General features: G+C 41.4%; 1 protein-coding gene across 2 annotated transcripts in view; it reads left to right on the plus strand.

Annotated features, from left to right (window-relative positions):
• The window catches only part of tbrg4 (transforming growth factor beta regulator 4), a 37,074-nt gene that overhangs the window by 522 nt on the left and 10,629 nt on the right, over positions 1–25,923 (plus strand). For both annotated transcript variants that reach the window (XM_020515451.2, XM_048595979.1), the window contains exons 2-7: positions 5,017–5,476; positions 6,485–6,808; positions 12,376–12,547; positions 16,546–16,703; positions 21,880–21,990; positions 23,251–23,395. In XM_020515451.2, the coding sequence (XP_020371040.1) occupies positions 5,060–5,476; positions 6,485–6,808; positions 12,376–12,547; positions 16,546–16,703; positions 21,880–21,990; positions 23,251–23,395 (1,327 nt within the window). In that variant the 5' untranslated portion in view covers positions 5,017–5,059. The remainder of the gene's footprint in view (positions 1–5,016; positions 5,477–6,484; positions 6,809–12,375; positions 12,548–16,545; positions 16,704–21,879; positions 21,991–23,250; positions 23,396–25,923) is intronic.

Raw genomic sequence — 25,923 nt, forward strand, 5'->3', positions numbered from 1 at the left:
CTCACTATCCCTCTCTCACAAACACATCCTCACTATCCCTCTCTCACTATCCCTCTCTCACACACACATCCTCACTATCCCTCTCTCACTATCCCTCTCCCACACACACACATCTTAACTATCCCTCTCTCACTATCCCTCTCTCACTGACATGTCTCTGTGTCCCCCATCCTCACACCAGCACTTACACACCTTTTTAGAACTGAATAAGAGTCTAGTAAGGTGACAGCTGTATCCCAAAGGAAAGATGTGATCATGTTGGAAATGTTCCAGGGGAGATTTATGTGCATGTAGCCTGGACATTGGAATTTCAGTTAGTGCAACAGGAAGAAATACCAGGATCATTCTTTTTGAAACAAGAGATGTTGCTGGGAGGTTGAAAAGTAGGGTGGTCATATTTCCCAGGTTTAGGTTCTTGAGGTGTGGGATTTGTGGGATTTATGGGATTTGAGGGGAAATCTTTTCTTCCATACAGGTGCTGGGCATCTGGAACAGTCTGCAAGAATGGTAGAGGGAGAAACCCCTGCATTTAAAATAACTCTGTAGTTGAGGTGTCTTAGCCACTAAGGCTAAGAGCAAGAGCTGGAAAGTGGGATTAGGCTTGAAGGCCACTTCTGGCCTACTGCAAATACAACGGGCTGAATAGTCTTTATCTGTGCTATAAATTTTTATGATTCAACCATCTTGCTTATCTATCTCTTCCTCAACCGTTTCTCACTCTCCTCCCCATTCTTCTCTCGGATCCACTGCTTCCTGAGAACAGTATTTCCCTGACGCTGCCAGCACGTTTTCAAAGTAAACGTTGTGTTATTTGCTTAAATACAGTTAAAATTTCCAAACATAATTCATAGAATTTCTTCATAAATCCATCTTTATCCTGGATTATGCAGTTTAGAACCATTTATGTTGGAAATTGAGGATGCAGGTCAAACACATTCCTAAGTGTCAAGAATCTGGAACAGCAACTTGGCCTAAACAGATTGTTTGTAATTTCTCATCACCCACCCACCCCGCCATGATATATCTTTAACTTGTTGCTATTTTTAGTTTTGAAATTCTAAGCTCAATAATTTCCAGCATTCAGCCTTGGTGCCAGTAAAGCATTTGGATCGTATTGTGTTTGTAGTGAGCAGATTGGAACCATTTGATCAGCGTTGGGAAGATGCTGATCAACCACCTTCCTACAAGAACGGAATTTTTTAAAAATTGGAAACAGTGAGTTGGTCCAAGCAAGTTTACTCATAATTTTTCGTCACTTCCAATATCTGGACTTTTTGAGGCTGAAGGGTTGAATTGAGATTTCTTGCCAATGTAAACCCGGCTCATGGGAGCAATATCATCTGCCCCTTTATGGTCTCTCTGTCTTTTGTAGGTAAATATTTGCAGAATCAATTCAAGGCTCAGATTATAACTCAAGTGCAAATTTATTTCTTATTAAAATAAAAGTAATCAATACAAATGGTGTATTTACAGTAATCGTAATTACTTATCCCTAATTAAAACAATACTTGTTCTTGCAATGTTGAACATAAAGTTAAATTGAAATACCGTCACTTTATACATGGTAGCAGATTAATATGGAGTCATTGAATAATCCTATTAATCTACAGTTTTGAGATTGATTCTTGTGTAGTCTGAAGACTGCGACAAATATATTCCACATTGTCTTTTGCAGGTATTCAGAAACCGTATTCGACAATCCTGTTGAGGAAATCAGGATCATTTAGCCCCTTGAGTCAACTTCACAATTAATTGTCGTTGATCTGCATGACAGTTGTATTTACCTGCCTTTGTTCCACACCTTGATATTCTCATCTGTCAAAAATCTGTTGATCATAGTCTTCGAAATTCCAATAGTTGCTGTCTTCTATTTAAAACTCCAAGGACCTCAAAGCTTTTTGAGCTGCCCTTTCAACTTGTGCTGTTGTTACACACAGCCCCAGCTATTTTGTTGTCTCTACTCCTTTTAGATTTGTACCACTTGGGTTATTCTCTCCCACCTAATGCTTTTCCCTGAGAATGTAGCAATATTATTGAGGAATTTTCTTATGAGAAGTTGAGTAAGTTGGTCCTGTACTCATTGGAGTTTAGAAGAATGAGATATGATGTTATTGAAACACGTAAGATTCTTAGAGGAATAGACGCGATATATGCTGAGAGATTGTTTCCCTTTATGGGATAGTCTAAGACCAGAAGGCAAAATTTTAGTGAGAGGTCACCTATTTAATACTGAGCTGGGAGAAATTTCTCCTGAGGGTATTTATGGCAGAGGGTTGTTAACAATATTCAAGGCTGAGATAGACTTTTAATCATTAAAAGAATTGAGGCTTATGGAGAAAGGTCGGAAAGTGAAGTTAAAGATTATTGGACTAGCTATGATCTCATTGCATGAATAGAATCAATGAGCTGAATGGCGTATTTCTTCTGCTGTGTCTAATTATCTTAAATGTGGGTTGTATGGTTCTTTGAGCCTGGCCTGCCATTCAGTCAGATCTTAGCTAAACTCCCATGTTGTTACTGCTGTCATGTGTTATCTTCAAATTTCTTGATTCCCTGGCTGCTGAAAAATCTTATTTATTTCACCCTTGAGTGTATACAGAATAAAACTTATATACAGACTGAGTATGACAACCCACTGGGGTTGAGAATTCTAAGGGTTGCAAACTTCTCCTCACCTCAGTCCGAAATAGCAACTCCTTCGCCTGAGACTGTGATTCCTAGTTCTAGACTTGCCAACCATGAAAATAGCCTCCAAGCATCCATTCTTTCAAGTCCTTGAAGAATTTTGTATGTTTCAATGATAAATCTCCCATTAACTCTCCAGAATATTGGCCCATTATACTCCATCTTTCTCCATGGACCAATGTCGCCATCCTAAGAATAAATTTAGCGAACAATTGTTCTGTCATGAGACCTAAACACTACTCCCAAGTGTGGTTTCATCAAAGCTCTATCCTTCCTCTTGTGCTCAAATCTCTTTGTGATAGTGGCTAATTTGGTTTCTTATCAAAATTTGTGCAAATTCTGAAAATTTGACACTGTTGATATTGTAATCCCTGTACCTTGAAGAAAAATTGCATTGAAATAGCAAATGCTGGAAATACTCAGCAACTTTGGCAACATGTGTTAAGAGAAAAGCTGTTAGTTTCAAGCTGTTTCTTTTTCTACAGATACCATGTGACTTGCTGAATATTTTCAATATTTTGTTTGAATACAGTTTTCATCCAGGGAATGAGATCATAAAAACCAGTAGTGTCAGAGAAGAGAATTGGAAGTGCCAAGTGAAGGGGAGAGTGAGTGATGCCAGCAGTGCTAAGGGAATAGGAAAGGGGGGGGTAGAGGAAATCAACAGCAGAAGGGAAAAGAAGGAAATATCAACAACACCAAAGTGAAAGGGTTGATAATTCCAGTAGGCGATTGCTTGCCAATGAGTATGATTGTCCATCAAGATCATGGATTCTGACAGTCCTTGTGGGGCTGATGAACCGGATCCTAGAGCCAGCCGCACTTTTGACCACACATCGGACAGCTCTTTCTGGGAGGTGGAAGTGGTGCTTGGCCTTGAGATCGCTGATGTTCTTTTCTACAGTTCCTTCCCCAAAATCCTCTTGCTGAAGTTCTCGAAGAATTATGTCCCTTGATATGAGTTTACTCCCAAGTCTTTTTTTTCTGAATGAGGGTCTCCCATGCATTGATATCTATTTTGCATGTCCGAGGGAAGCCTTCAGTGACTCTTTGAAATGCTTCCTTTGTTCTCCTATCATTTGAGTACCTTCCTCGAGCTTGGCAGAGAAGATCTACTTTGGCAGTCAGAACTCGGGCATCCTCAGCTTGTTGATTTTGGATGATCGTGGCATCGAAGCTGGTGCTGTTAGCTGCGTCAAGTGCGCTGATGTTAGTATGCCTGTCCACTCGTCAGGCTAAGGGGAATGAAGACACATGGTTTATGGGGAGTGATCTGGGAACTCCAGTCATATTGATAACATTGAATGATGGGCCTGGGGAACCCTGTCAACATGACGGACAAGGAGCATCCAAGTGCCATAGGACTACCCATAGCACCACTGACCAACATTTTCCATTCATTAAATCAGAGTTTTGCATGAAATTCTTGTCAGACCCCAGAATAATGCAGTAGGTTTGGGTATCACATTTCAGAAAGATATATTGGCTTTGGAGCTGGTGTAGTGTGGATTTGGCAAAATGACCTCAATGAGTTATCAAACAAAAGTTAGGTAAATAAGTTGAGGTACTGTAAACATCAGACAACATCTGTATTCAAAAAATTCAAATGGCGCTGGGACATTAGGTCAAATGGTAAAGTGTTTACTTTGGATGCGAGAGGTAGTGAACTCAGCGCCTACATTTTCCACTCTGGTTTGAAACACTGAATCCATTTTGCACGGCTTGACAGGATGGATGCAGAAGGATGATTCTCCTGTCTGAAGTGTCCAGAACAGGGTGACACAGACTCGGGTGAGGGAAAGGCAGTTTAGTACTGTGCCGAGGACGAATTTCTTCAAACTTGAGGCTGGAATTCTATACCACAGAAGGCTGTGGGGGACTTTGTAATTGAGTGTATTCAAGGGATAGATTGTTAGCTTTTTAGATGTTAAGGGTATAACGGATTATCTGGATAGTGTGTGAAATTGGTGCTGAGAGAGAAGATAAGCCATGATTTAGTTGAATGATAGAGCAGGCTTAGTGGGCCAAATGGTGTACTCCTGCTTCTTATGTTTATGTGAATGGTGGAGATGTTTTTATTCAGCCTGTTCAGACATGTTAGGATTCATCTCTGCAGCAGGTGGAACTTGAACCCAGGTCTTCTACCTTAGAGGAAGGGACACTACCTCAGTGCCACAAGCGCCCAACCCATGACTGGTAGAACTTACATCAGTTGAATGGGCAATTCCTGTTCCTACTTTAAGCACTTGTGACACATTATAACACAATGTGTAATTACTGTAAATACATATTCATTTAACATCAACGTCATAATTTCTGTCTTTGCTTTAGGTGTTGTGAGATGTCAAGGACTTAGTGTCACTCGGCAACAAAAATGGCAGCTAGGCTGATACAAAGATGTACGCGACACTTAAGCATTTCATTCCTCAATGTGTCGGCTCCTGCCACTGTATTAACTGCATGCAGATGGAGCCCAGCAGAACTGTACCAGTCATCGACATCACTGGCTGGCATACACACATCTTTTCGCCAACACACTCCTGACTTGACACCTGCCACCGAACATACTTACACTTGCCAGCCAGAGCATGTGAAGGTGGATGAGCTGATTGAGTCAGCCTTAAACACAGAGGAGCTCCTGCAGATTCCCTCAGAACACATGGTCACAGGGAACCAAGCAGCTGCACTGCTCAACCGCCTGTGCCGCAATATAGTGGAGCAGAACTTGGACGCTCAGGATGTTCTTAAAGACAGTCGCTTCCAGCATTTGTTGAATGCTGTTAATGGCCAGGTTGGTGACTTTCTGTCATATAAAATGCACCCTCCTCATGCTCAGTGTCGTTAATAACAGGAGAATAAATGTTGTGTTTTCAAGGTCAGTAGTAACAGTAAAAGTAGCCTCAAAGCTTCCAGTCGTTTGTAAAAACTCAACTGTTTCACTGTGTCATTTAAAGATGGAAATCATATGTTCCTGCCTGTTTTGTCCTTTCTGTGAATCCAGTCCCACAACATAGTACTTGATTCTTCACTGTCCTCTAAAATAGCCTAGAAAACGATTGTAGTAGGGTGTTTAAGTATCTGCAGTAAATGCTGGCATTGACAACAACATCCACAGCCCAAGAGAGATTTTGTTTTATAAACCTGGTAGGGAAGTTAGAGACCATTGCTGCCTCACCTCCTTGACCCTTTCCCGCAAACACTTTTTACCATGCACTCAATCTGTCCTTAATATTGATTCACTCATTCACTTTGCCATAAGCTCACCTTCTTTATTCAGATTCTCTTCCACTGACAGTCTCAGAACACACAAACACTTTCCATTATTAATGCCACTTGCCTGCATTGTAAACATTTTGGCCAGACTGTCCGCAAGTCAGTAAGGAATTAATTAGGAAATTAGCCTCAAACTCTCAGGTTTTCTTTCTGCATGTCTGCTGTGAGAACAATATGTAGTACAGTGATTCAGCCCTATTTGTGGGGATCCAAAATATGTAGCTCGCAGCTTACTATTCACAGAATCAATAATATTGTTGTGTTGTTAAATTTTAAGAGCTGTATAAAAATGTGCAGTGATGTCACAAAGTGTACCTAAGGTCAAAAACAAACAGCTGCCTGCTGTGGTCAGTGAGGCTGTATAGTGCCTGAAATTAGGTACACCATGCATCAAGTATTTCAGTGTAAATTTACATTGCCACCCAGTGGGAAAATGAATTAAGACAGCATATTCCCAAGAAAGACTTCCTGCTGTTTCTGTCTCTTGCACTCAGCCGGACTTGACCTCTAGTTTTATCATTTTCAGATTTCATCGGTGTGGAATGGCAATCTGGTAAGCTTGCTGCGAAACCTCTTTGTGATCAGAGTGGATGCTAATAACCGTGTCCTACGGTCTGTTGAAAATGAGATTCATTGGCGGTTGAGGCGCCTGAGCTTGAAAAACCTTGCTTGGTTGGCAGGCTACTACACCAGCTATGCACAGACAGACGGACAGAAAGTCCTGCTTAGTGACATAATAAAAAACGTGGAACTACGCTGGACTGAGATCACAGATGCGAAGACTGTTACTACACTGATGACAAAACTGGGACCCTTATCGAGTGTACTAATGGGCAGACTGGAGGATAAGGTATAGGTTACCTGTGCAGTAAAATTTTTATCATCAAAAATGTTGTGTCGCTGTAATAATGTGCTAAGTTTCTAGGTGTAACATGTATCATACTATCATACATCTATATTTCACACTTTGGGTCCAGGGTATAACCACGAATTACATACCTATATCCTGGACCCAAAGTGTGAAATATAGATGTACGATAGTATGATACATGTTACACCTAGAAACACTGCGTTGTATTGAATATCAGAACACTGAAGTGTAAGAAGCATTAGAGGGAAGTTTGACCAAATACCCAAGGGAGAAAGGGCGAGAAGAATATGTGGCTATGGTGAGATAAAATGGATTGGGAGAAGGCTTGTGTGCAGCATAAAGTCCAGTGTTGTCCAGTTAGGCTAAATGGTTTATTTCAGTTCTGCAAATTCTGTGTAAAACACTGCATGTTATGTACTGGAGCATTAGACAGGATAACATGAGAAGTGGAGAGATGTAGTCATTCACACACAGTGTGTTATGTAATATTTACACTCTCAAGAATGGACTCTGTAGATGGTGTACTTCAAGGTAGGTGGTATCTACGCGCGTATCCGCATGGCACCCATCAAAGTCACTGTTGGCTCTGTGTTGCAGCCATGGCTCAGTTGGTATTACTGTTGCCTGCATCTCAAGGTTTCAGGTTCAAGTCACACTCCTGTATTTGAGCACAAAAGTCAAGACTGATGCTGTCGTGAGGGATTGGTCCAGTGTTGGATGTGATGCCTTTCAGATGAGACATTAAATCAGACCCAATCTGCCTGTTTGGGTGAATATGGAAGGTCCTATGACACTACTTCATAGAGGAACAGATTGTCCTGGTCGATATTTGTCCTTCAATTAAAATAACTAAACCATATTTTTAAATTATTATCACATTGCTATGTGAATTTGCTGTTTGCAACTTGGCTGCTGGTTCCTACAAACGTTACTATACAGTTCATTGGTTCTAAAGCACTTTGAGACATCTACTGATTGTGAACAGTAGTACACAAACATCTCTTTTTTTTCTTTTATGGACAGAAGTCCCACAACACCACGATATCGTCCAACACGTTTATTTTAAATCACAAGCTTTCAGAGCACTGCTCCTTCATCAGGTGGAGTCAAAACAAACACACAGGCACAGAATTTATGGGCAGAGAGATCAAAACGTCATACAAATAGTGTGAGTGGAGTGTTGAATAATAAGTCTCTGCAGGTGATCAAAAGTGTCAGGTGGTGTGAATAAAATGTCAATAACTGACTAGCAAGTGAAGGAATGACCTGTGATCCAATTAATTGAGGTAGAGAGATAATTACAAAAAATTAAAAATAAGATGGTCCTGGAGACGAACCAAACAGCTGGAATAACATGATAGGTACAAGAGTTGCATGCCGAGGGTCTAACCAAAGTAAGAATTACTTTGTAAAGTTTTGGATTACTTAACGTAGAGGGATTGTTTATCTCGAAGACTGCCTTGGAGAACACTTGCCTGAAGATCGGAGACCATGTCCTTAACTGCTGAAGTGTTCCCTGACTGGGTGGGAACATTCCTATCTGGGGAACACTTCAGCGGTCAAGAAACAATTGCCATTCAGGAATGTTCCCTTCCAGTCAGGGAACACTTGAGCAGTCAAGAGCATTCAGCCTCTGATCTTTGGGTAAGCATCCTCCAACACAGAATCGCCGAGCAGAGACTGATAGCCAAGTTCCGTACCCATGAAGACGGCCTCAACCGTGATCTTAGGTTCATGTCGCGCTACATGTGACCCCACCATTTTGTTTTGTATTTGTAAAATCTTCCTTACTGTTCTGTGTTGACACTATAACTTGATAACTTGTTATGATCTCTCTACCTTAATTAGTTAGTTCAGTTTTGGATTACTTGTTGCTTTGGTTAGACCCTCGACATGCGACTGTTAGAACAAAGAACAAAGAAAATTACAGCACAGGAACAGGCCTTTCGGCCCTCCAAGCCTGCGCCGATCCAGATCCTCTATCTAAACCTGTCGCCTATTTTCCAAGGATCTGTATCCCTCTGCTCCCTGCCCATTCATGTATCTGTCTAGATACATCTTAAATGACGCTATCGTGCCCGCCTCTACCACCTCCGCTGGCAACACGTTCCAGGCACCCACCAACCTCTGCATAAAGAACTTTCCACGCATATCTCCCTTAAAGTTTTCCCCTCTCACCTTGAAATCATGACCCCTAGTAATTGAATCCCCCACTATGGGAAAAAGCTTCTTGCTATCCACCCTGTCTATACCCCTCATGATTTTGTAGACCTCAATCAGGTCCCCCCTCAACCTCCGTCTTTCTAATGTAAATAATCCTAATCTACTCAACCTCTCTTCACAGCGCCCTCCATACCAGGCAACATCCTGGTGAACCTCCTCTGCACCCTCTCCAAAGCATCCACATTCTTTTGGTAACGTGGCGACCAGAACTGTACGCAGTATTCCAAATGTGGTCGAACCAAAGTCCTATACAACTGTAACATGACCTGCCAACTCTTGTATTCAATGCCCCGTCCGATGAATGGAAGCGTGCTGTATGCCTTCTTGACCACTCTATCGACCTGCGTTGCCACCTTCAGGGTACAATGGACCTGAACACCCAGTTCTCGCTGTGCATCAATTTTCCCCAGGGCTTTTCCATTTACCGTATAGTTTGCTCTTGAATTGGATCTTCCACAATGCATCACCTCGCATTTGCCTGGATTGAACTCCATCTGCCATTTCTCCGCCCAACTCTCCAATCTATCTCTATTCTGTTGCATTCTGCGACAGTCCCCTTCACTATCTGCTACTCCACCAATCTTAGTGTCATCTGCAAACTTGCTAATCAGACCATCTATACCTTCCTCCAGATCATTTATGTATATTACAAACAACAGTGGTCCCAACACGGATCCCTGTGGAACACCACTGGTCACAGTTCTCCATTTTGAGAAACTCCCTTCCACTACAACTCTCCGTCTCCTGTTGCCCAGCCAGATCTCTCTCCATCCAGCTAGTACACCCTGGACCCCATGCGACTTCACTTTCTCCATCAGCCTACCATGGGGAACCTTATCAAATGCCTTACTGAAGTCCATGTATATGACATCTACAGCCCTTCCCTCATCTATCAACTTTGTCACTTCCTCAAAGAATTCTAACAAGTTGGTAAGACATGACCTTCCCTGCACAAAACCATGCTGCCTATCATTAATAAGCCCATTTTCTTCCAGATGTAAATAGATCCTATCCCTCAGTATCTTCTCCAGCAGCTTCCCCATCACTGACGTCAGGCTCACCGGTCTATAATTACCTGGATTATCCTTGCTACCCTTCTTAAACAAGGGGACAACATTAGCAATTCTCCAGTCCTCCGGGACCTCACCCGTGCTAAAGGATGCTGCAAAGGTATCTGTTAAGGCCCCAGCTATTTCGTCTCTTGCTTCCCTCGGTAACCTGGGATAGATCCCATCCGGACCTGGGGACTTGTCCACCCTAATGCCTTTTAGAATACCCAACACTTCCCCCGCCCCCCTTATGCTGATTTGACCTGGAGTAATCAAACATCTATCTCTAACTTCAACATCCATCATGTCCCTCTCCTCAGTGAATACCAACGCAAAGTACTCATTAAGAATCTCACTCATTTTCTCTGACTCCTCGCATAACCTCCCTCCTTTGTACTTGAGTGGGCCAACCCTTTCTCTAGTTACCCTCTTGCTCCTTATGTATGAATAAAAGGCTTTGGGATTTTCCTTAACCATGTTTGCTAAAGATATTTTATGACCCCTTTTAGCCCTCTTAATTCCTTGTTTCAGATTGGTCCTACTTTCCCGACATTCTTCCAAAGCTTCGTCTGTTTTCAGTCGCCTAGACCTTATGTATGCTTCCCTTTTCCTCTTTGGTAGTCTCACAATTTCACCTGTCATCCATGGTTCCCTAATCTTGCCCTTTCTCTCCCTCATTTTCACAGGGACATGTCTGTCCTGCACTCTAATCAACCTCTCTTTAAAAGCCTCCCACATATCAAATGTGGATTTACCCTCAAACAGCTGCTCCCAATCCACATTCCCCAGCTCCTGCCGAATTTTGCTATAGTTGGCCTTCCCCCAATTCAGCACTCTTCCTTTAGGACCACTCTCGTCTTTGTCCATCAGTGTTCTAAAACTTACGGAATTGTGATCACTATTCCCAAAATAATCCCCCACTGAAACTTCAACCACCTGGCCGGGCTCATTCCCCAACACCAGGTCCAGCATGGCCCCTTCCCGAGTTGGACTATTTACATACTGCTCTAGAAAACCCTCCTGGACGCTCCTTACAAATTCCGCCCCATCTGAACCCCTAACACTAAGTGAATCCCAGTCAATGTTGGGAAAATTAAAATCTCCTATCACCACCACCCTGTTGCTCTTACATCTTTCCATAAGATAGATGGGATAGTTAGAGCTATACGATAGTTAGAGCTATCATATATTCCGGCCATTTGGTTTGTCTCCAGCACCATCTTATTTTTAATTTTTTGTAATTATCTCTGTGCTTCAATTAATTGGATCACAGGTCAGCCCTTCACTTGCTATTGAGCTGTTGACACTTTACTCATGCTGTCTGACCCTTTGGTTCACCTGTAAAGACTTATTATTCAGCCTGTTGATGCTCCACTTACACCATTTGTGTGATCTTTTGATCTCTCTGCCTATAAATTCTGCGCCTGTGTGCTTCTCTTCAAATGATGAAGGAGCAGTGCTGCAAAAGCTTGTGATTTCAAATAAACCTGTTGGACTATAACCTAGTGTCATGTGACTTCTAACCTTGTCGACCCCAGTCAAACACTGGTACCTCCACATCGTGGCTTTTTCTTTTATGTATAACCCAGCCCGGGAGTTTTCAGTCAGGCAAGGGTGGGAGAAAACTGTTGTTGCAGAGGGAATTTGATAAAGCTGGAGGAGAAGCAACAGCAAGTAAAGACTTATAAGGAACTCTCGCCATAGAAATGAATTTGCCTATTAATGAGTTTTAAATGTCATGTACCCCTCTACCTCTCATGTTTCAGTGGTTTCTCTGGCGAACTGTCCAGTTCACTTTTGTGTTAACACACTGCTCTCACGTACACCACCATCCATATAAATCACTGTGTTCACAACTCGGCTGTCAATCTTGATTAGTGATCTAGGTTTAACAACTCAGTGAGGCATTGAGAAAGCACTGTAGTGTTGATGGGGCCACCTTTTAGATGAAACATTAATCCTGGGTCTCACCTGTTCTGGTAGAAGGTAAAAGTTTCCATAGCACCAAATAATGAAGAGCGGGGCTATCTGTCAATTAACACCATAAACAGATGATCTGGGTATGATCTCATTTCTGTTTCTGGGACATTACTATGTACATATTGGTTGTATATTTACTACATTACAACGGTGACAACACTTTGGAGAGTGCATCATTTGCTGTAAAGCCCTTTGTGATATCCTGATTTTTTTTAACGATAAATTTATACAAGTTCTCTTCTGTTTTGTGAGAGAATGCATTCTGATTATGCATTTGTTGAATTTATGTTGCAGGGCTTGGAATTGGCTGAGTTTTTCACTCCCGAAGACACAAGAAAGGTGGTACTGGCTTTGGCAATGCAGAATCGGCGGTCTATTCCCTTACTTCGTGCCCTGTCATATCATTTCATGCAGAAGCACTGTGACTTGAAGACTGGAGTACTGATTGACATGGCCTTTGCTTATGGTATGTGAAAGTCGAAAGTCAAAATTCTCTGATTAATGACAGCAATATAATTGTACACTGCATGAATCAGGATCAATTAGCAGAAATATTTACTGTGAGGCTATCTGCAAACATATTTTAACAGTGGGAAAGAAATCACTGTAGGTGCAAAAATTCTGAAAAATCAAAATGCTGAACAGTTGCAGTAGGTCATAATATGCAGGTGCAAACAATGTGTTCTGCGTTTCCCTTACAACTGCACAATCTGAAGGCTTTACTGCCATTGCTTTTCTGAAGAGTCTGTTGGTGTATTTCCAGCAGTTACTTCTAAATACTATATAGGAAGTACAGGAGCAGAATTAGGCCATTTGGCCTGTCGAGTCTGCCCCACCATGGCTGATATGTTTCTCAGTCCTGCCTTCCCTCATAAATCATGATCCCTTTTGAATCAAGAACCTATCTACATCTGTTTAGAAGACACAATAACTTGTCCTCAACAGCACTCTGTGGCAATGAGTTCCACAGATTCATGATGGAAGAAATTTCCCCTCATCTCAGTTCTAAAGGGCCATCCCTTCACTCTGACGCTGTTCCCTTGGGTTCTAGCCTGTCCGACTTGTGGAAACATCATCTTCACATTCACTCTATCCAGGCCTCTCGGTTTTCTGCAAGTTTCAATGAGTTCCCCCAATCCTTCTAAATTCCATCAATACAGATCCAGCATCCTGAAACGCTCCTCATATGACAGTGCCTTAATTCCCGCGATCATTCTTATAAACCTCCCCTGGACCCTCACTGAGGCCAGCAAATCCTTCCTTAGATAAAGGGTCCAAAACTGCTTACAGTATTCCAAACGTGGTCTGTCCAGAGCCTTATACAGCTTTAGCAGTACATTTCTGCTCTTGTATTCTAGGCCTATTGAATGGTAACATTGTACTTGCCTTCCTGATTGCCACCTGAACCTTCTTGTTAACCTTAAGAAAATCCTCAATACAGACTCTTAAGTCCCTTTTTGCTTCAGATTTCCCCAACTAGAAAATAGTCTGCATCTCTATTCTTCCTACCAAAGTACATTACCATTCACTTTCCTACGTCATATTTCATCTGCCACTTCTTTGCCCACTCTTCTAGCCTGTCCAAATCTTTCTGTGGCCTCCCCACTTCCTCAACACAACCTGTCTCTCCATCTATCCTTGTGTCATCTGCAATCTTAGCAACAACGCCCTCAGTTTCTTTGTCCAGAGCATTAATGGATAACATGAATAGTTGTTGTCCCAACACGGACTCCTGTGGAACTTCACTAGTCACTGGCTGCCATCCTGAAAAAGACCCCTTTACCTTTACTCTCTGCCTTCTACCAGTCAGCCAATCCTCTATCCATGCCAATACCTTTCCCCTAACACCATGGGCTGTTACCTTATTTAGCAACCTCCTGGTGGCACCTTGTCAAAGACCTTCTGGAAATCAAAAGATCTTGTCCACTGAACTTGCTTGTCTAATTTGCTAGTTACCACCTCAAAAAATTTGAACCGATTTGTCAAGCATAACCTCCCCTTGAAGCCATGCTGCCTTAGCCATATTTTACACGTACTTCCAAATTCTCTGCAATCTCATCCTGAATAATGGACTCAAATCTTACCAATGACCAAGGTCAAGCTAACCGGCCTATAGTTTCCAGTCTTCTGCCATCCTTCCTTTTTAAATGGGGTATTATATTAGCCATTTTAGAGTCCTCTGTCACCTTCCTTGACTCCATTGATTCCTGAAAAATCACCAATGTCTCCGCAATTTTCTCAGCTATCTCCTTCTGAACTCTGGGTGTAGTCAATCTGGTCCAGGTTACTTATCCACCGTTAGACCGTCAGCTTCCCTAGCACTCTCTCCTTATTGATGCAACTACACAGACTTCTGCCCCCTGACTCTCATAAATTTCTGGTATGCTACTGGTGTCTTCCATTGTGAAAACTGATACAAAATACCTGTTCAGTTCCTCTCTGACCATTGACCAAATTTGAGGTAGTTACAATAAGGGTAGAACTGCCTTCTGGAACATAGCGGCCAGGTAACTCCATCCCCTCCCTGATATGTTGCAGTGTTCAAAGCTCGGACTCCAGCTTATTGACTGTGAGCCGGAGTTCCTCAAGCAACGAACACTTGCTACAAATGTGGTCACTATGAACCACAATGGGGTTCACCTGCTTTCTTATCATTGTAGGTACATCACATCACTTGATCCTGAATCTCTATTTTGTTTACGTAGTTCTTAATTTGAATTTTAAAAATTTCCTGCTGATCTTTTAGTTTGTACCCGTAAACATTTCACCTACTTCAATCTGAAAGTAACCAAAATAGACAGTAAAATTAGTCACTATTGCCAACCAATGAACTTACAACTTTTCTGTGACATCAGATTTCTTTTGTGCTGGGCCACAAAAAAACCAGCAAAGAGCACCTCTTTCCCTCTGCACCGAATTCCCACACTGCCTCCAAATTCCCCAAGCAGTACTCACTATGGCTGCATCTCACTCCAGATGTGATCGCTCCTTCCTGATTGTATGCAGCTTACTGTATAACTGACATCAAGAATGAATCAACATACGAACAGTCCCATCTGCTCCAGAGGTGTATCATAACATCTTTGAGCAGGTTGATTAAAAATATCTATAAACCTTAAAAAAAGAGGGAACAGGCCACTTGACTTCTCAAGAATGTTCAGCTATTTAGTAAGATCTGCCTGTGTCCAATAACTTTTTACCCCCTTGCTTATCAAATATCATCTCCGTCTGCATTAAAGATATCAGAAAACTCTTGTTTGCATTGACATTTGAGGAAGATTGTTCTAAAGACCCTCTGTGAGATAAGGATTATTCTCTTTGTCTTAATTTAGCAATCCCTAATTTTTAAAGTATCCTCTAGTTCTAGATTGTCCCACAAAAATAATTTCCTTTTCAATTCGACCATATGTTTCATTCAAATCATCCCTTACACATAAAACTCCAGTAAATAGAAGAATAGCCTATTCAATCTTTCCTCTTAAAACAAGATTACAGACTGAAAATTAATCTAGATATTTGGATATTTCATTATGGAACCGAGAACGGATGGAAGAACTTGCGTTTATATAATATCTTTCAGAGATCAAGTCATCCAGACCTTGAACAAATTTAGAAAGTGCAAAGTTATAACTAAAAAAGAAATTAGGAAAGCAAGGTATGGGCATGACATAGCATTGGCAAATAAAATCACTGGAAGTGAAAAGTTGCTTTAATAAATATGTAAAGAGCGAGAGGGTCACTAAAGAAAGAATAAGACTAAAATGGTAACTTGTTTGTGGAGAGACAAAATGCAGGCATGTTCTTAATGAGTACTTTTGCATCTGTTTTTGCAAAGGTGTGAACGGTTTTTCCTGGATTTTCTTTTAACCAACTTGACCTAATTGCACAGGGCAACGATCACTCTGTATCCATGCTGTCAATTAACTTAGTTATTTTAAATGCTTTGCTCAGATCAGCTTACAGTATCAAAGAATTGTCACAGCACAGAAGGAGGCTCTCTAGATGAGCATCTCACTTCGTTTCTGTTCCCTTAATTTCATTCACAGCCAAACTGTTCACAGTCCTGTTCATCTTTCCACTATTACTTGTATTAAAATATGAATGCATTTGTTGTCCACCCATCCTGCTCTTTATTGCCTCCATGATCCTGCTCCAGTTGCAACCCATTAAAGAAAGTGTAGAATTGTGAGCTAGCTGCAACATTTCTGCGATGGGAAAATGTATAGTTTGACTTGACTCCTCATGCTCTTGTTTGACCGAGTGTCTTGATTTGATCAGCATCTGTAGTATTGCATTGCAATTGGGAATCGTCCCTATAAGGCATCTGAATTTGGGGTCCGGAATACATCATCATATTGAAATATTTAATAAAAATGTTTATTTGTTTTCTGAAAGAAATACCTGCCATTAAATTAGTCACAACATTTATGAAAAGTTTTCATTTCCCTTTTGCTGTTCCTGCAGGGAAACTGAATTTCCAGCAGACGCAGGTTTTCCAGCGGTTAGCAGCTGAGCTTCTTCCCAGGGTCCCAGAGCTGAGCCCCATGGATGTCATGCGATGCACAAAGTCATTTGCTTACCTGAAGTGGCTCAATCTGCCTCTGTTTGAGGCTTTGGCACAGGTGAGGCAGCAAAGGTTAACACAGCCATTGGAACTTGTCCTTGAAAGCAAGTTCCAACTCTGTTTATCTGTTACATTAACTGGCCAAGTTTATAAGAGCAATTGGGGTATTATGGTGCACAGACTCTCAGGCAGGAAGGGAACAATAATCTCTACTTATCCACACTTTTTGAAGTAATGAACGTTTCCAAATTCTTGCCCACAAGATGGGAGAAACTTAAGTTTAAGAGATTGAGAGGCACAATTTCACTAAGTAGCTTTTTGAAGGCCGATGAATATCGTGAGGGAGAAAAAGTCCCAGAAAGAATTGACAGAGATAAAGGTTATGCCAAAAGAAGGTGGAATGAAAGAGGCAGAGAATAAATTTGTAGAGACAGCTGGATGAGTGGGAACTGCACCTTGTGTTGACGGTGTTGCAGAATAAGAAATTCATTAGAAACATGAACATAGGAAATAGGAACAAGATTAGGCTATTCGGTTCATTGAGCCTGCTTTGCAATTCAGCTTAGTCGTGGTTGATGGTTGATTTCGATGCTGTAATCCTGGGTAACTGTGATTAAAACAAAATTTTGGACTGGTAACTCTGAACTAACTGAATTTGTACAAATTTGTCATATGACTTTTCCAACCAATCAGAACGTAGTAAGTCTACATGACAGCATAAATCACTGGTAAGCCATCACACAGCATTGAGTGGTCTGTGAAAGGATGTCAGACCGTAGATGTATGGCTAAACCTGTCAGAAAGATCAAAATGCTGTTGATTGGAGACAAAATGGAGGAGATTGGTACCAATCACAAGAACTTTACTTAGTGATGGTTAGCTGGTCTGATTCAAGACCTGCACGGATTACCTTTTCCATGGTTAGTGGTGAGAATTTGGCAGTTGCAGCAGAGACGGTTCAAGAAAGCAACTCACCACCACCTACTCGAACAACTAGGAATGGGCAATAAACGATGCCCATTAACACCCAAGTCCCATGAATGAACACGAAAAAGGTTTTTCTTACATCCTGAAAAGGTATGCACCAAACGACATTTCTTGAAAGTCACAGTATTGATTCACTGCTTGTAGGTGGCAGAAAATATGAGGACATTGTAGCCAGACAACTGCAGCTAGCATTTAGTCAGCAAACAGTATTGACACTAGCCAGGACACACAGCATGCTAGCTGTATGGTAAGTGCAGTATATCACACCTCTGTGAATCAGTGCTGCGTTTCCAGACTTGTGCAAGATGTCTGGTACAAAAAAACATTGTGCCTGCCTGTGTGATAAGTCTGTCTCTAAAGATGCAGCCAGAAGCTACAAAGGAGAACAACCAAGGAGAAAGCAGGTGAAGCGATATGACAACAGCAGCAAGGAATGCTGCATAAATGTGACCTGATACAAAGTTCACAGCAACCTGAACTCAAGTCAAGGCCCAGAGTGGAACAACTTCCAACCAGAGAGCAAGCAGACTTTCAGTATTGTAAATCTGACACATGTAGATGAAGCCGATCAATAAGAAGCTTTTGCCACAATCAGCAACATTTGCTCAAAGAAAGTTGGTAAATACACACTCGCCCTAAGATTGACATGGGAGATAGTGCAAGTATCCTACGAATCCAAATTCTGAAGGACATGTACCAGAAGTTTTGAAACTCAACAAGACAAGTGACAATCACTGGATTAACTATATCTAATGGGTTGCCAATCCCTAACATTAGTACACTGACAATGCAGTGCAGCTATGACAATCCAGCATGCTAACCACAAAAATTTACCTGGTAAACTACGAGCTGACCAGCAGTGGTAGGACTTACCAGCACGTATGGATCTGAGCATCTGACTATCCTGAAATCACCAAGGTACCCATAGTGGTAGAAACAACCAAGAATATTCATTTTTTGTCAGTCCTTCATTTACAAAATTTATATCCAGGAAGTTTTGATCCATTGTATGTTTCACAAGTATGTTGCATGTCAGAGTAAATGCAATTCTAAAAGTGCAGTGTTCACATATAGAAACAACTTAATTGTCAGCTGGATGACATCGAATGCTGTGTGGGTCACCTCACAGGCTCATGTAAGTCAATTATGTGTGCACTAAAGAAAGATGGCTCCATCAGCACGTCAGGATCTGAGGTGTCATCCCTAAAGTGATGACCACGCAAGATTCTAACTCGAAAGGAATTGAATCCCAAGTTTGCTGAAGTTAAATTCTTCCCCAAGTTGGATGTCAATCATGGATATTGTTCAGTACACTTAGCCAGGGAATCTGAGGAAGTCACTAAGTTCGGAACACAATTTGGAAGATGTTGATTTAAGACTCTACCTTTTGATTTCTTAGTTTACTTGATTTCCAGGAGCATATGAACAGAATTACAGTAACGTGTTCCTGGATCTGTACGCATGGTGATGGGTATTGCAGTCGTAGGCAAAACAGAAGAAGAGTCTGATCAGAACCTTTGCTCACTGATGGCAGTAGCTCACTGTGAAGGGCTTACTTTCAACAGCAAAATGTGCCAGGTGAATGTCACTCATTATTTAGGTTCAATATATCCAGTTTGCAGAATCAATCCTAAGCCAGGCAAAGTCAAATATGTAAGACAAGTATTTCCTTGAAAGACCAAAAAAGGGCCTAGAGATGCCTTGGATTCTTCAGTTTATTGACATCATACATTCTGAAGTTTTCCACCAAAGCATCATCATTGAGAGAAGTCATAAAGAAACACGTACCATTGTTATGATCCCAGCTGATGGGTCTGCTGAACAAGTCAGATTCCAGAATGAAATCTGGCTTGATTGTTCTTGTTGTGTGTAGTTTGTTAATGCATAGAGGTACAGACATGCAGGTGCATATTTATTTTAAGAACAGAACATAATTTTACTTCACAGAAGACGAAATTAAAAAAAAATCAAGCTACCTGGAGCAAAGGAAGGTTTGTACTTGTGACACAGGGATAACAAGGGGATAGTTCTTCAACTGTAACCATCACAGCATACTGAGGCTTGAACCAGACTGGTACATAGTGAGAGCATTTTGTTCCACTCTACATCAACTCTAGCCTCCCAGCCTGCCTTGATCCCTTGCAATTTGCCTGCCGCCTCAACAGGTCCATGGCAGACACCATCTCCCTAGCCCTATGCTCAACCCTGGATCTGGATAATAAGGTATCTATGTCAGGCTTTTAATTATTGATTTACAACTCCGCCTTCAACACTATAATCCAACCAAACTAATCTCCAAACTCCAAGACCTAGGTCTGTGCTCCGCGCTCTGCAACTGGATCCTCTACTTCCTGACCCACAGACTGCAATCACTGAGGATAGGCAACAGCACCACCTCCATGACAATCCTCAACACAGACTCTGCAAGGCTGCGTACTCAGCCCATTACTGTGCTCCTTGTACACTCATGACTCTGAGGCCAAATTTTGCCCAAACTCCATCATCTACAAGTTTGACGATGACACCACCATTGTAGGCCGGAAATCAAACAATGACGAGACAGAATACAGGAAAGAGAGAGATTGTTATCGTTACACCATGCCACCAAGCAATCTCTCTCTCAATGTCAGCAAAAGTTAAGAGTTAATTGTCGATTTCGGGAAGCGAGGAGGAGGACACTCCTGTATCTACGTCAACAGAGCTGAGGTGGAGAAGGTCCAGAGTGTCAAGTTCCTAGGAGTGACGATAACCAACAATCTGTCCTGGACCATCCACATACATGCAACAGTCAAGAAGGCACAATGATGTCTCTTCCTAAGGACGCGAAGGAAATTTGACATGTCCATAAGGACCAACTTTTACAGATACACTGTAGAAAGCATTCTGTCTGGATGCATCACAGCTTGGTATGGCAACTGGTCTGTCCAGGAAGAAACTGCAGACAGTTGTGAACACATCCCAGCCCAGTCCATCAGTTCATCCACCACCTTTCCATCTATTGAACCCATCTACACTTCTCACTGCCTTTGAAACGCACCCAACATCATCAAAGACCCCACCCACCCTGGTTATAATCTCTTCCAATCTCTTTGTCAGGCAGAAGATACAAAAGCTTACACATGTATGAACAGGTTCAAGAACAGCTTATTTCCCGCTGTTATATAGACTTTTGAATGGACCTCTCAAATTTCAAATCTAATGTTGATTTGTGCACCTTCTTTGCAGCAGTAACTTTATACTCCTCGCTCTGTTCTATCACCCTATGATCATTGTTTGGTATGATGTCTCTATACTGCATGCAAAACAAAACACTTCACTGTACTGAGGTACATGTGACAATAAATCAAATCAACTCAAATCAAATCACTCGTTCCCTCCTGTAGAGTTAACACTGCCTTTATTTTGGTATATTCCTGAAAAGCAAACTAGTCTGCAAGAGGTGACTTTTTCTTGGGAAGGGAGCGATAGTCAGCCCTGTCACTATCTCTTCTTGTTGAGTCTCTCCCTGTTTGAAGCTTCCTGACAGTTTACCTGTGTGACATTCCATGAGCTTCACTCAGGATGTTGCCAGATGCTGAATTTAAATCTGCAGTTTTTCCTGCAGCAGTCTTCCCTTTAAGGACAACACATTTTGGAATTAAAAGTAATAAATGTCTATAAATACTTTGGAATAAAAACCGAAAGAACTGCGGATGCTGTAAATCAGGACCAAAAACAGATGTTGCTGGAAAAGCTCAGCAGGTCTCAGAACAGTTCTGAGGAGGGGTCACCGGATCCGCAACATTAACTCTGACTTTTTCTTCACGAATGCTGCCAGACCTGCTGATCTTTTCCAGCAACTTCTGTTTTTGTGATAAATACTTTGGGTTTCTGATGCATCTTCATAAAAAGATGGATTCCTGGGAACAATGCTCCCTCTAAGCTACACATTTTTGCAGTCACTCCAAAGTTCTGGGCACAACAATGGGCCGTTGGCATGCCAATCCCATTGTTGACTTCCGTTTCCAGAAATTGTTGCTGCATATGGACCTCGGAAGCCTGTGTACCCAGAAAGACCATTAAAGGGAACGTTACCTGGGAGAGAGTTACAAGATAAGTCAGAAGCTATTAGAGATGTGTAGGTGACCTATCTGTTATGTATGTATACATTTATATTATAGATGTAAAATAATTTTTGGTTATAGTAGAAATCCTGATTGCGTTCTTTAAAACAATTAAAGGTGTATTAATGTCTTTATCTCCTACAGTATGTACATGAGCACTGTGACAAGATGACTGAGATGCAGCTCTGTAACATTATCATGGCCTTCGCTCGTCTCAATTATCAACCAACCATAGGAGAAGCCTTTTATGCTAAGGTAGGAGTATGGTAGTTGGTACAGAAATATGTGAAACATTGTGTTTGCATCAATCTTGATTCTGTGTTAACATTCTTACGTTTGGGTTTAAAGTAGAGACGTATAATTGGGTTGTAAAACCAGTGTTGCACACATTTGGCCAGTTCATTTAAAGTTAACCTGACAATGACAGCTGAGATTGCTGAATTGTTGTAGCTGTAGGAGCAGGGCATTCATCTTGTTCCACTATTCAGTTGGATGAAAACTGATCCAAGCCTCAACTCTATGGATCTACCTTTAGCTGTATATCTTTTGATAGCCTCACCTCACAAAAATCTTAAGTAGGAACATGATAGTTGGCGCAGAAGTATATGAAACACAGTATTTGGCATTCAATTAGACAGTTTATCTGAGTCTTGAATGTTTTGTGTCTTTTTCAGGTAGAGAATTCTGGATTTATGCTACCTTTTGCCTTTAAAGCCACTAGCTGATTTTGCTCCTGAATGTTAGCTGAAATTTTACTATTATATCTTCTTGTTCTTAATTCCCCCACTAGTGAAAGTATTTTGGTTTATACCTTTAATCCCTAGTGTTATTCTGCTGAAATTGAGCTGCACTCCCTTAGAGCCAGTTATTGATCCTGATGCTGTATCGATATAATCATCAACAAAATTATTTTACAACTGCAGGATAACTTCCTTCCCATTTATATTCAGTCACCTTGAGGCAAAGAGCTCCACTCCTATTTTTTTGGTTCCATTTTGTACTTATTCACCAACTTTATTAAGTGATCTGTATACTTAGACACTCAAATCTCCTCTTCACTATAATTTAGAAATTTCTTATCATGTAGAAAATATTGCACTTGATCTTTCTTTGGCCTGAAGTAACTGACCTCTCATTTGACCTTACTGAATCATTCTCTCCTTTATGATGGAGTGATAAAATCATTCTTAATTGCTATGGACTAATTTCTGCTGGAGTGTGTGTTTGTGTCTAATCAGGATAAGGGTCCATTTGATAACCATCCTCAACGTCAAATGTTATCATGTTATATTCAGTCTAAACTTGTCAGTGAAGACCCCCATTGGTTAATGATTTAGAGGGTAGCTGAGACCTGGAAGAGGATAGCTCAAAAGGTGAAGGGGAAGAAAGTCATTCATCCAAAATTTGAAATCTTGCATTCCTTAGCCCTTACCTTAGAAGCAGCTCAGCTGACCAGACTGTGTGTGTCAGCAAGTATATCCTTTTTATAAAGACATCCACCATTTTTCCCGTCAGATTCATGAAAAACTAAGCACTGCCCTCGTGGAGATGGAGCCATTCCTGCTGGTTGATTTAGTCTGGTCTCTCTGTATATTGCAGCAAGTTAACCCTTTATACCTCAGTAAAGTACTGGATCACCATTTCTTCCAAAGAATCACAGGTATGCCTTTATTTTAACTAAATGTGTTACAGAATCGCAGGTTGTTATGGTGCAAAATGTGGCTAGTGGCCTTTTGGCTGATTATGGCTGCCCCAGTTCTCTTACCAAGTGCTAGTCTTATGCCTTTTCCCCACACTGGTTAGCTCAGTTGGCTGGATGGCTGGTTTGCAATGTAGAGTGATGCCAGCCGCTTGGGTTCAATTTCCACACCGGCTGAGGTTACCATGAAGACTCTTCTTTCAACTTCTCCCCTCACCTGAGGTGTGATGACCCTCAAGTTAAACCACCAATGGTTGTCTCTGTCTAATGAGAGAGCAGCCCTATAATCCAGTAAGACTATTGCGACTTTACCTTTATTGTCTTTTAATGTTCTTCCGACCAAAGTGCGTCACTCTGCGCTTCACTGCATTGACCCTCATCCGCCAACTCCATCAATTTTCAATGTCCTTTTGGAGTCCCACACTATCCTCCTTACAGCTTACAATTCTTACAAATTTAGTGTCATCTGCAAACTTTGAAATTATCCCCTCCGTACCAAGATCATGAATACCTATCAGGAAAAGCAAGGGACCCAAGACCAAACTCTGAAGAACTCCAGTACAAACCTTCCTGCAGCCCAAACAATTTCCATCTACCATTACTCTCTGTTTTCCATCACTCAGCCAATTTTGTATCCACGTAGCCATCTTTCTATCTACCATGACCAATAACTTTCCTCTGAAGTCTGTTGCATGGCACTGTACCAAATGCCTTCTGGAAACCCATGTTTACCACATCTACAACCCTTTCTGTTACCTCTTCAAAAAAAACTCTTGTAATTTAGTCAAACACGATTTTCCCTTTAGAAGTTTATGTTGACTCTTCGTAATCAACCTGCCCTCTTCCATTTGATTACTAATTCTATCCTGAATAATTGTTTCTAGACGTTGCCCCACCACTGATGTTAAACTAACTGGTCTATAATTGCTGTGATCATCCTTACAGCCTTTCTGGAACAAGGCGCAATTCTCCAGTCCTCTGGCGCCTACCTGGAGTCCAGGGAAGACTGAAAGACGTTAGTGCCCCTGCAATTTCTACCTTCACTTCCTTCAAAATTTTTGGATGCATCTCATCCAGTCCCAATGCCATGTCAACATTAAATGCTAACAATCTATCCTTATTAATTTTGAACTCCACAAGTGACAGAGTTTCCTCCCCTGTCACCGTAGCCTGGGGAGCATCCTTCTCTTTTGAAAAGGCAGATGCAAAGTATTCATTTAACACCCTAGCTATGACCCCTGCCTCTATTTGTAAATACCCCGATTGATATCTGAGTAGCACTACTTTTCCAACTGCTCTCCTGTTGTTTATTTGCCTATAGAAGACTTTGAGATCCCTTTATGTTAGGTGTGAGTCTTTGCTCATAATTCCTCTTTGCTTATAATTCCTCTTTGCTTATAATTCCTCTTTACTTCTCTGTTTAGTTTTTGCCCCTCCCCACTAAACCTTTGATATTCTTGTTCATTCTCAATTATTGTTTTGGCCTTGTGTGTCATGTTTAAAACTTTTATGATATTGAATTGGTTGGTCATCCAAAATGCAGGACTTTACATTCCACCATAAGAAATGAAGAAGTTGACTAAGTCTGCTAATTTGTCAGCTGGTATCAAGTCAATGACCCTGGAAACTGCCAGATTAGCTGATTGACTAATGTTGGTTAGGGATGCAAACTTGCAGGAGTAACCTGGTCTCGACCAGCATGAGCTTCCAGCCACACATAAATATCACCAAAGTCATTCAATTGGATAACTGGTCGTTGTTGTTTTATGCAGCTACATAATACCAGTGACTTCAAAAGTGATTTGTTGGCTATATCATTTCAGGTATCATACTTATGAACAAGGATCAGGAATGGGTCCTATAGCCCCTCAAGTTTTTACAATTGTTTTAAGTGAGCATCGCTGGCTGCCTAGCATTTATTGTCTATCCCTAGTTTCCCTCAGGAATGTGGTGGTGAGCTGCCTTCTTGAGCCGCTGCAGTCCTCATGCTGTGGGTTGACCCACAATACCCTTAGGTAGAGACTTTCAGGATTTTGACCCAGCAGTAGCGAAGGAACAATGATAAATTTCAAAGTCATGATGGTGAGCAGCTTGAAGGGGAACTTACAGGTGGTATGTCTATCTGCTCCATCATTCTATAACATTACAGCTGATCCGATTGTTATCTCAAATCCACAATCTCACCTGCTCCAGTGAACTTTCAGTTCTTACTCAGCAATAATCTATCTACCTCAACCTTAACATATGCAAGGACTCTGCTTCAAATTCCTATTTCACGCAGACAGTTTCAGATACTCATGACCTTCTGAGAGAAGAAAAACTTTGTCTCATTTCTGATTTAAATGGGCGACTCCTGATGTTAAAATAATGGTTCCTAGTTCTAGGTTTTCCCATTGTCTGCAAATTCCTCCAGGATCTTGTACATTTCAATCAATTCACCACTTACTGTTTAAACTTCAGTGGATACAAGGCTACCTGTCCAACCTTTC

The sequence above is a fragment of the Rhincodon typus genome, chromosome 4 (genome assembly GCF_021869965.1).
Source record: "Rhincodon typus isolate 14 chromosome 4, sRhiTyp1.1, whole genome shotgun sequence".
In the NCBI taxonomy this organism is placed as follows: domain Eukaryota; kingdom Metazoa; phylum Chordata; class Chondrichthyes; order Orectolobiformes; family Rhincodontidae; genus Rhincodon; species Rhincodon typus.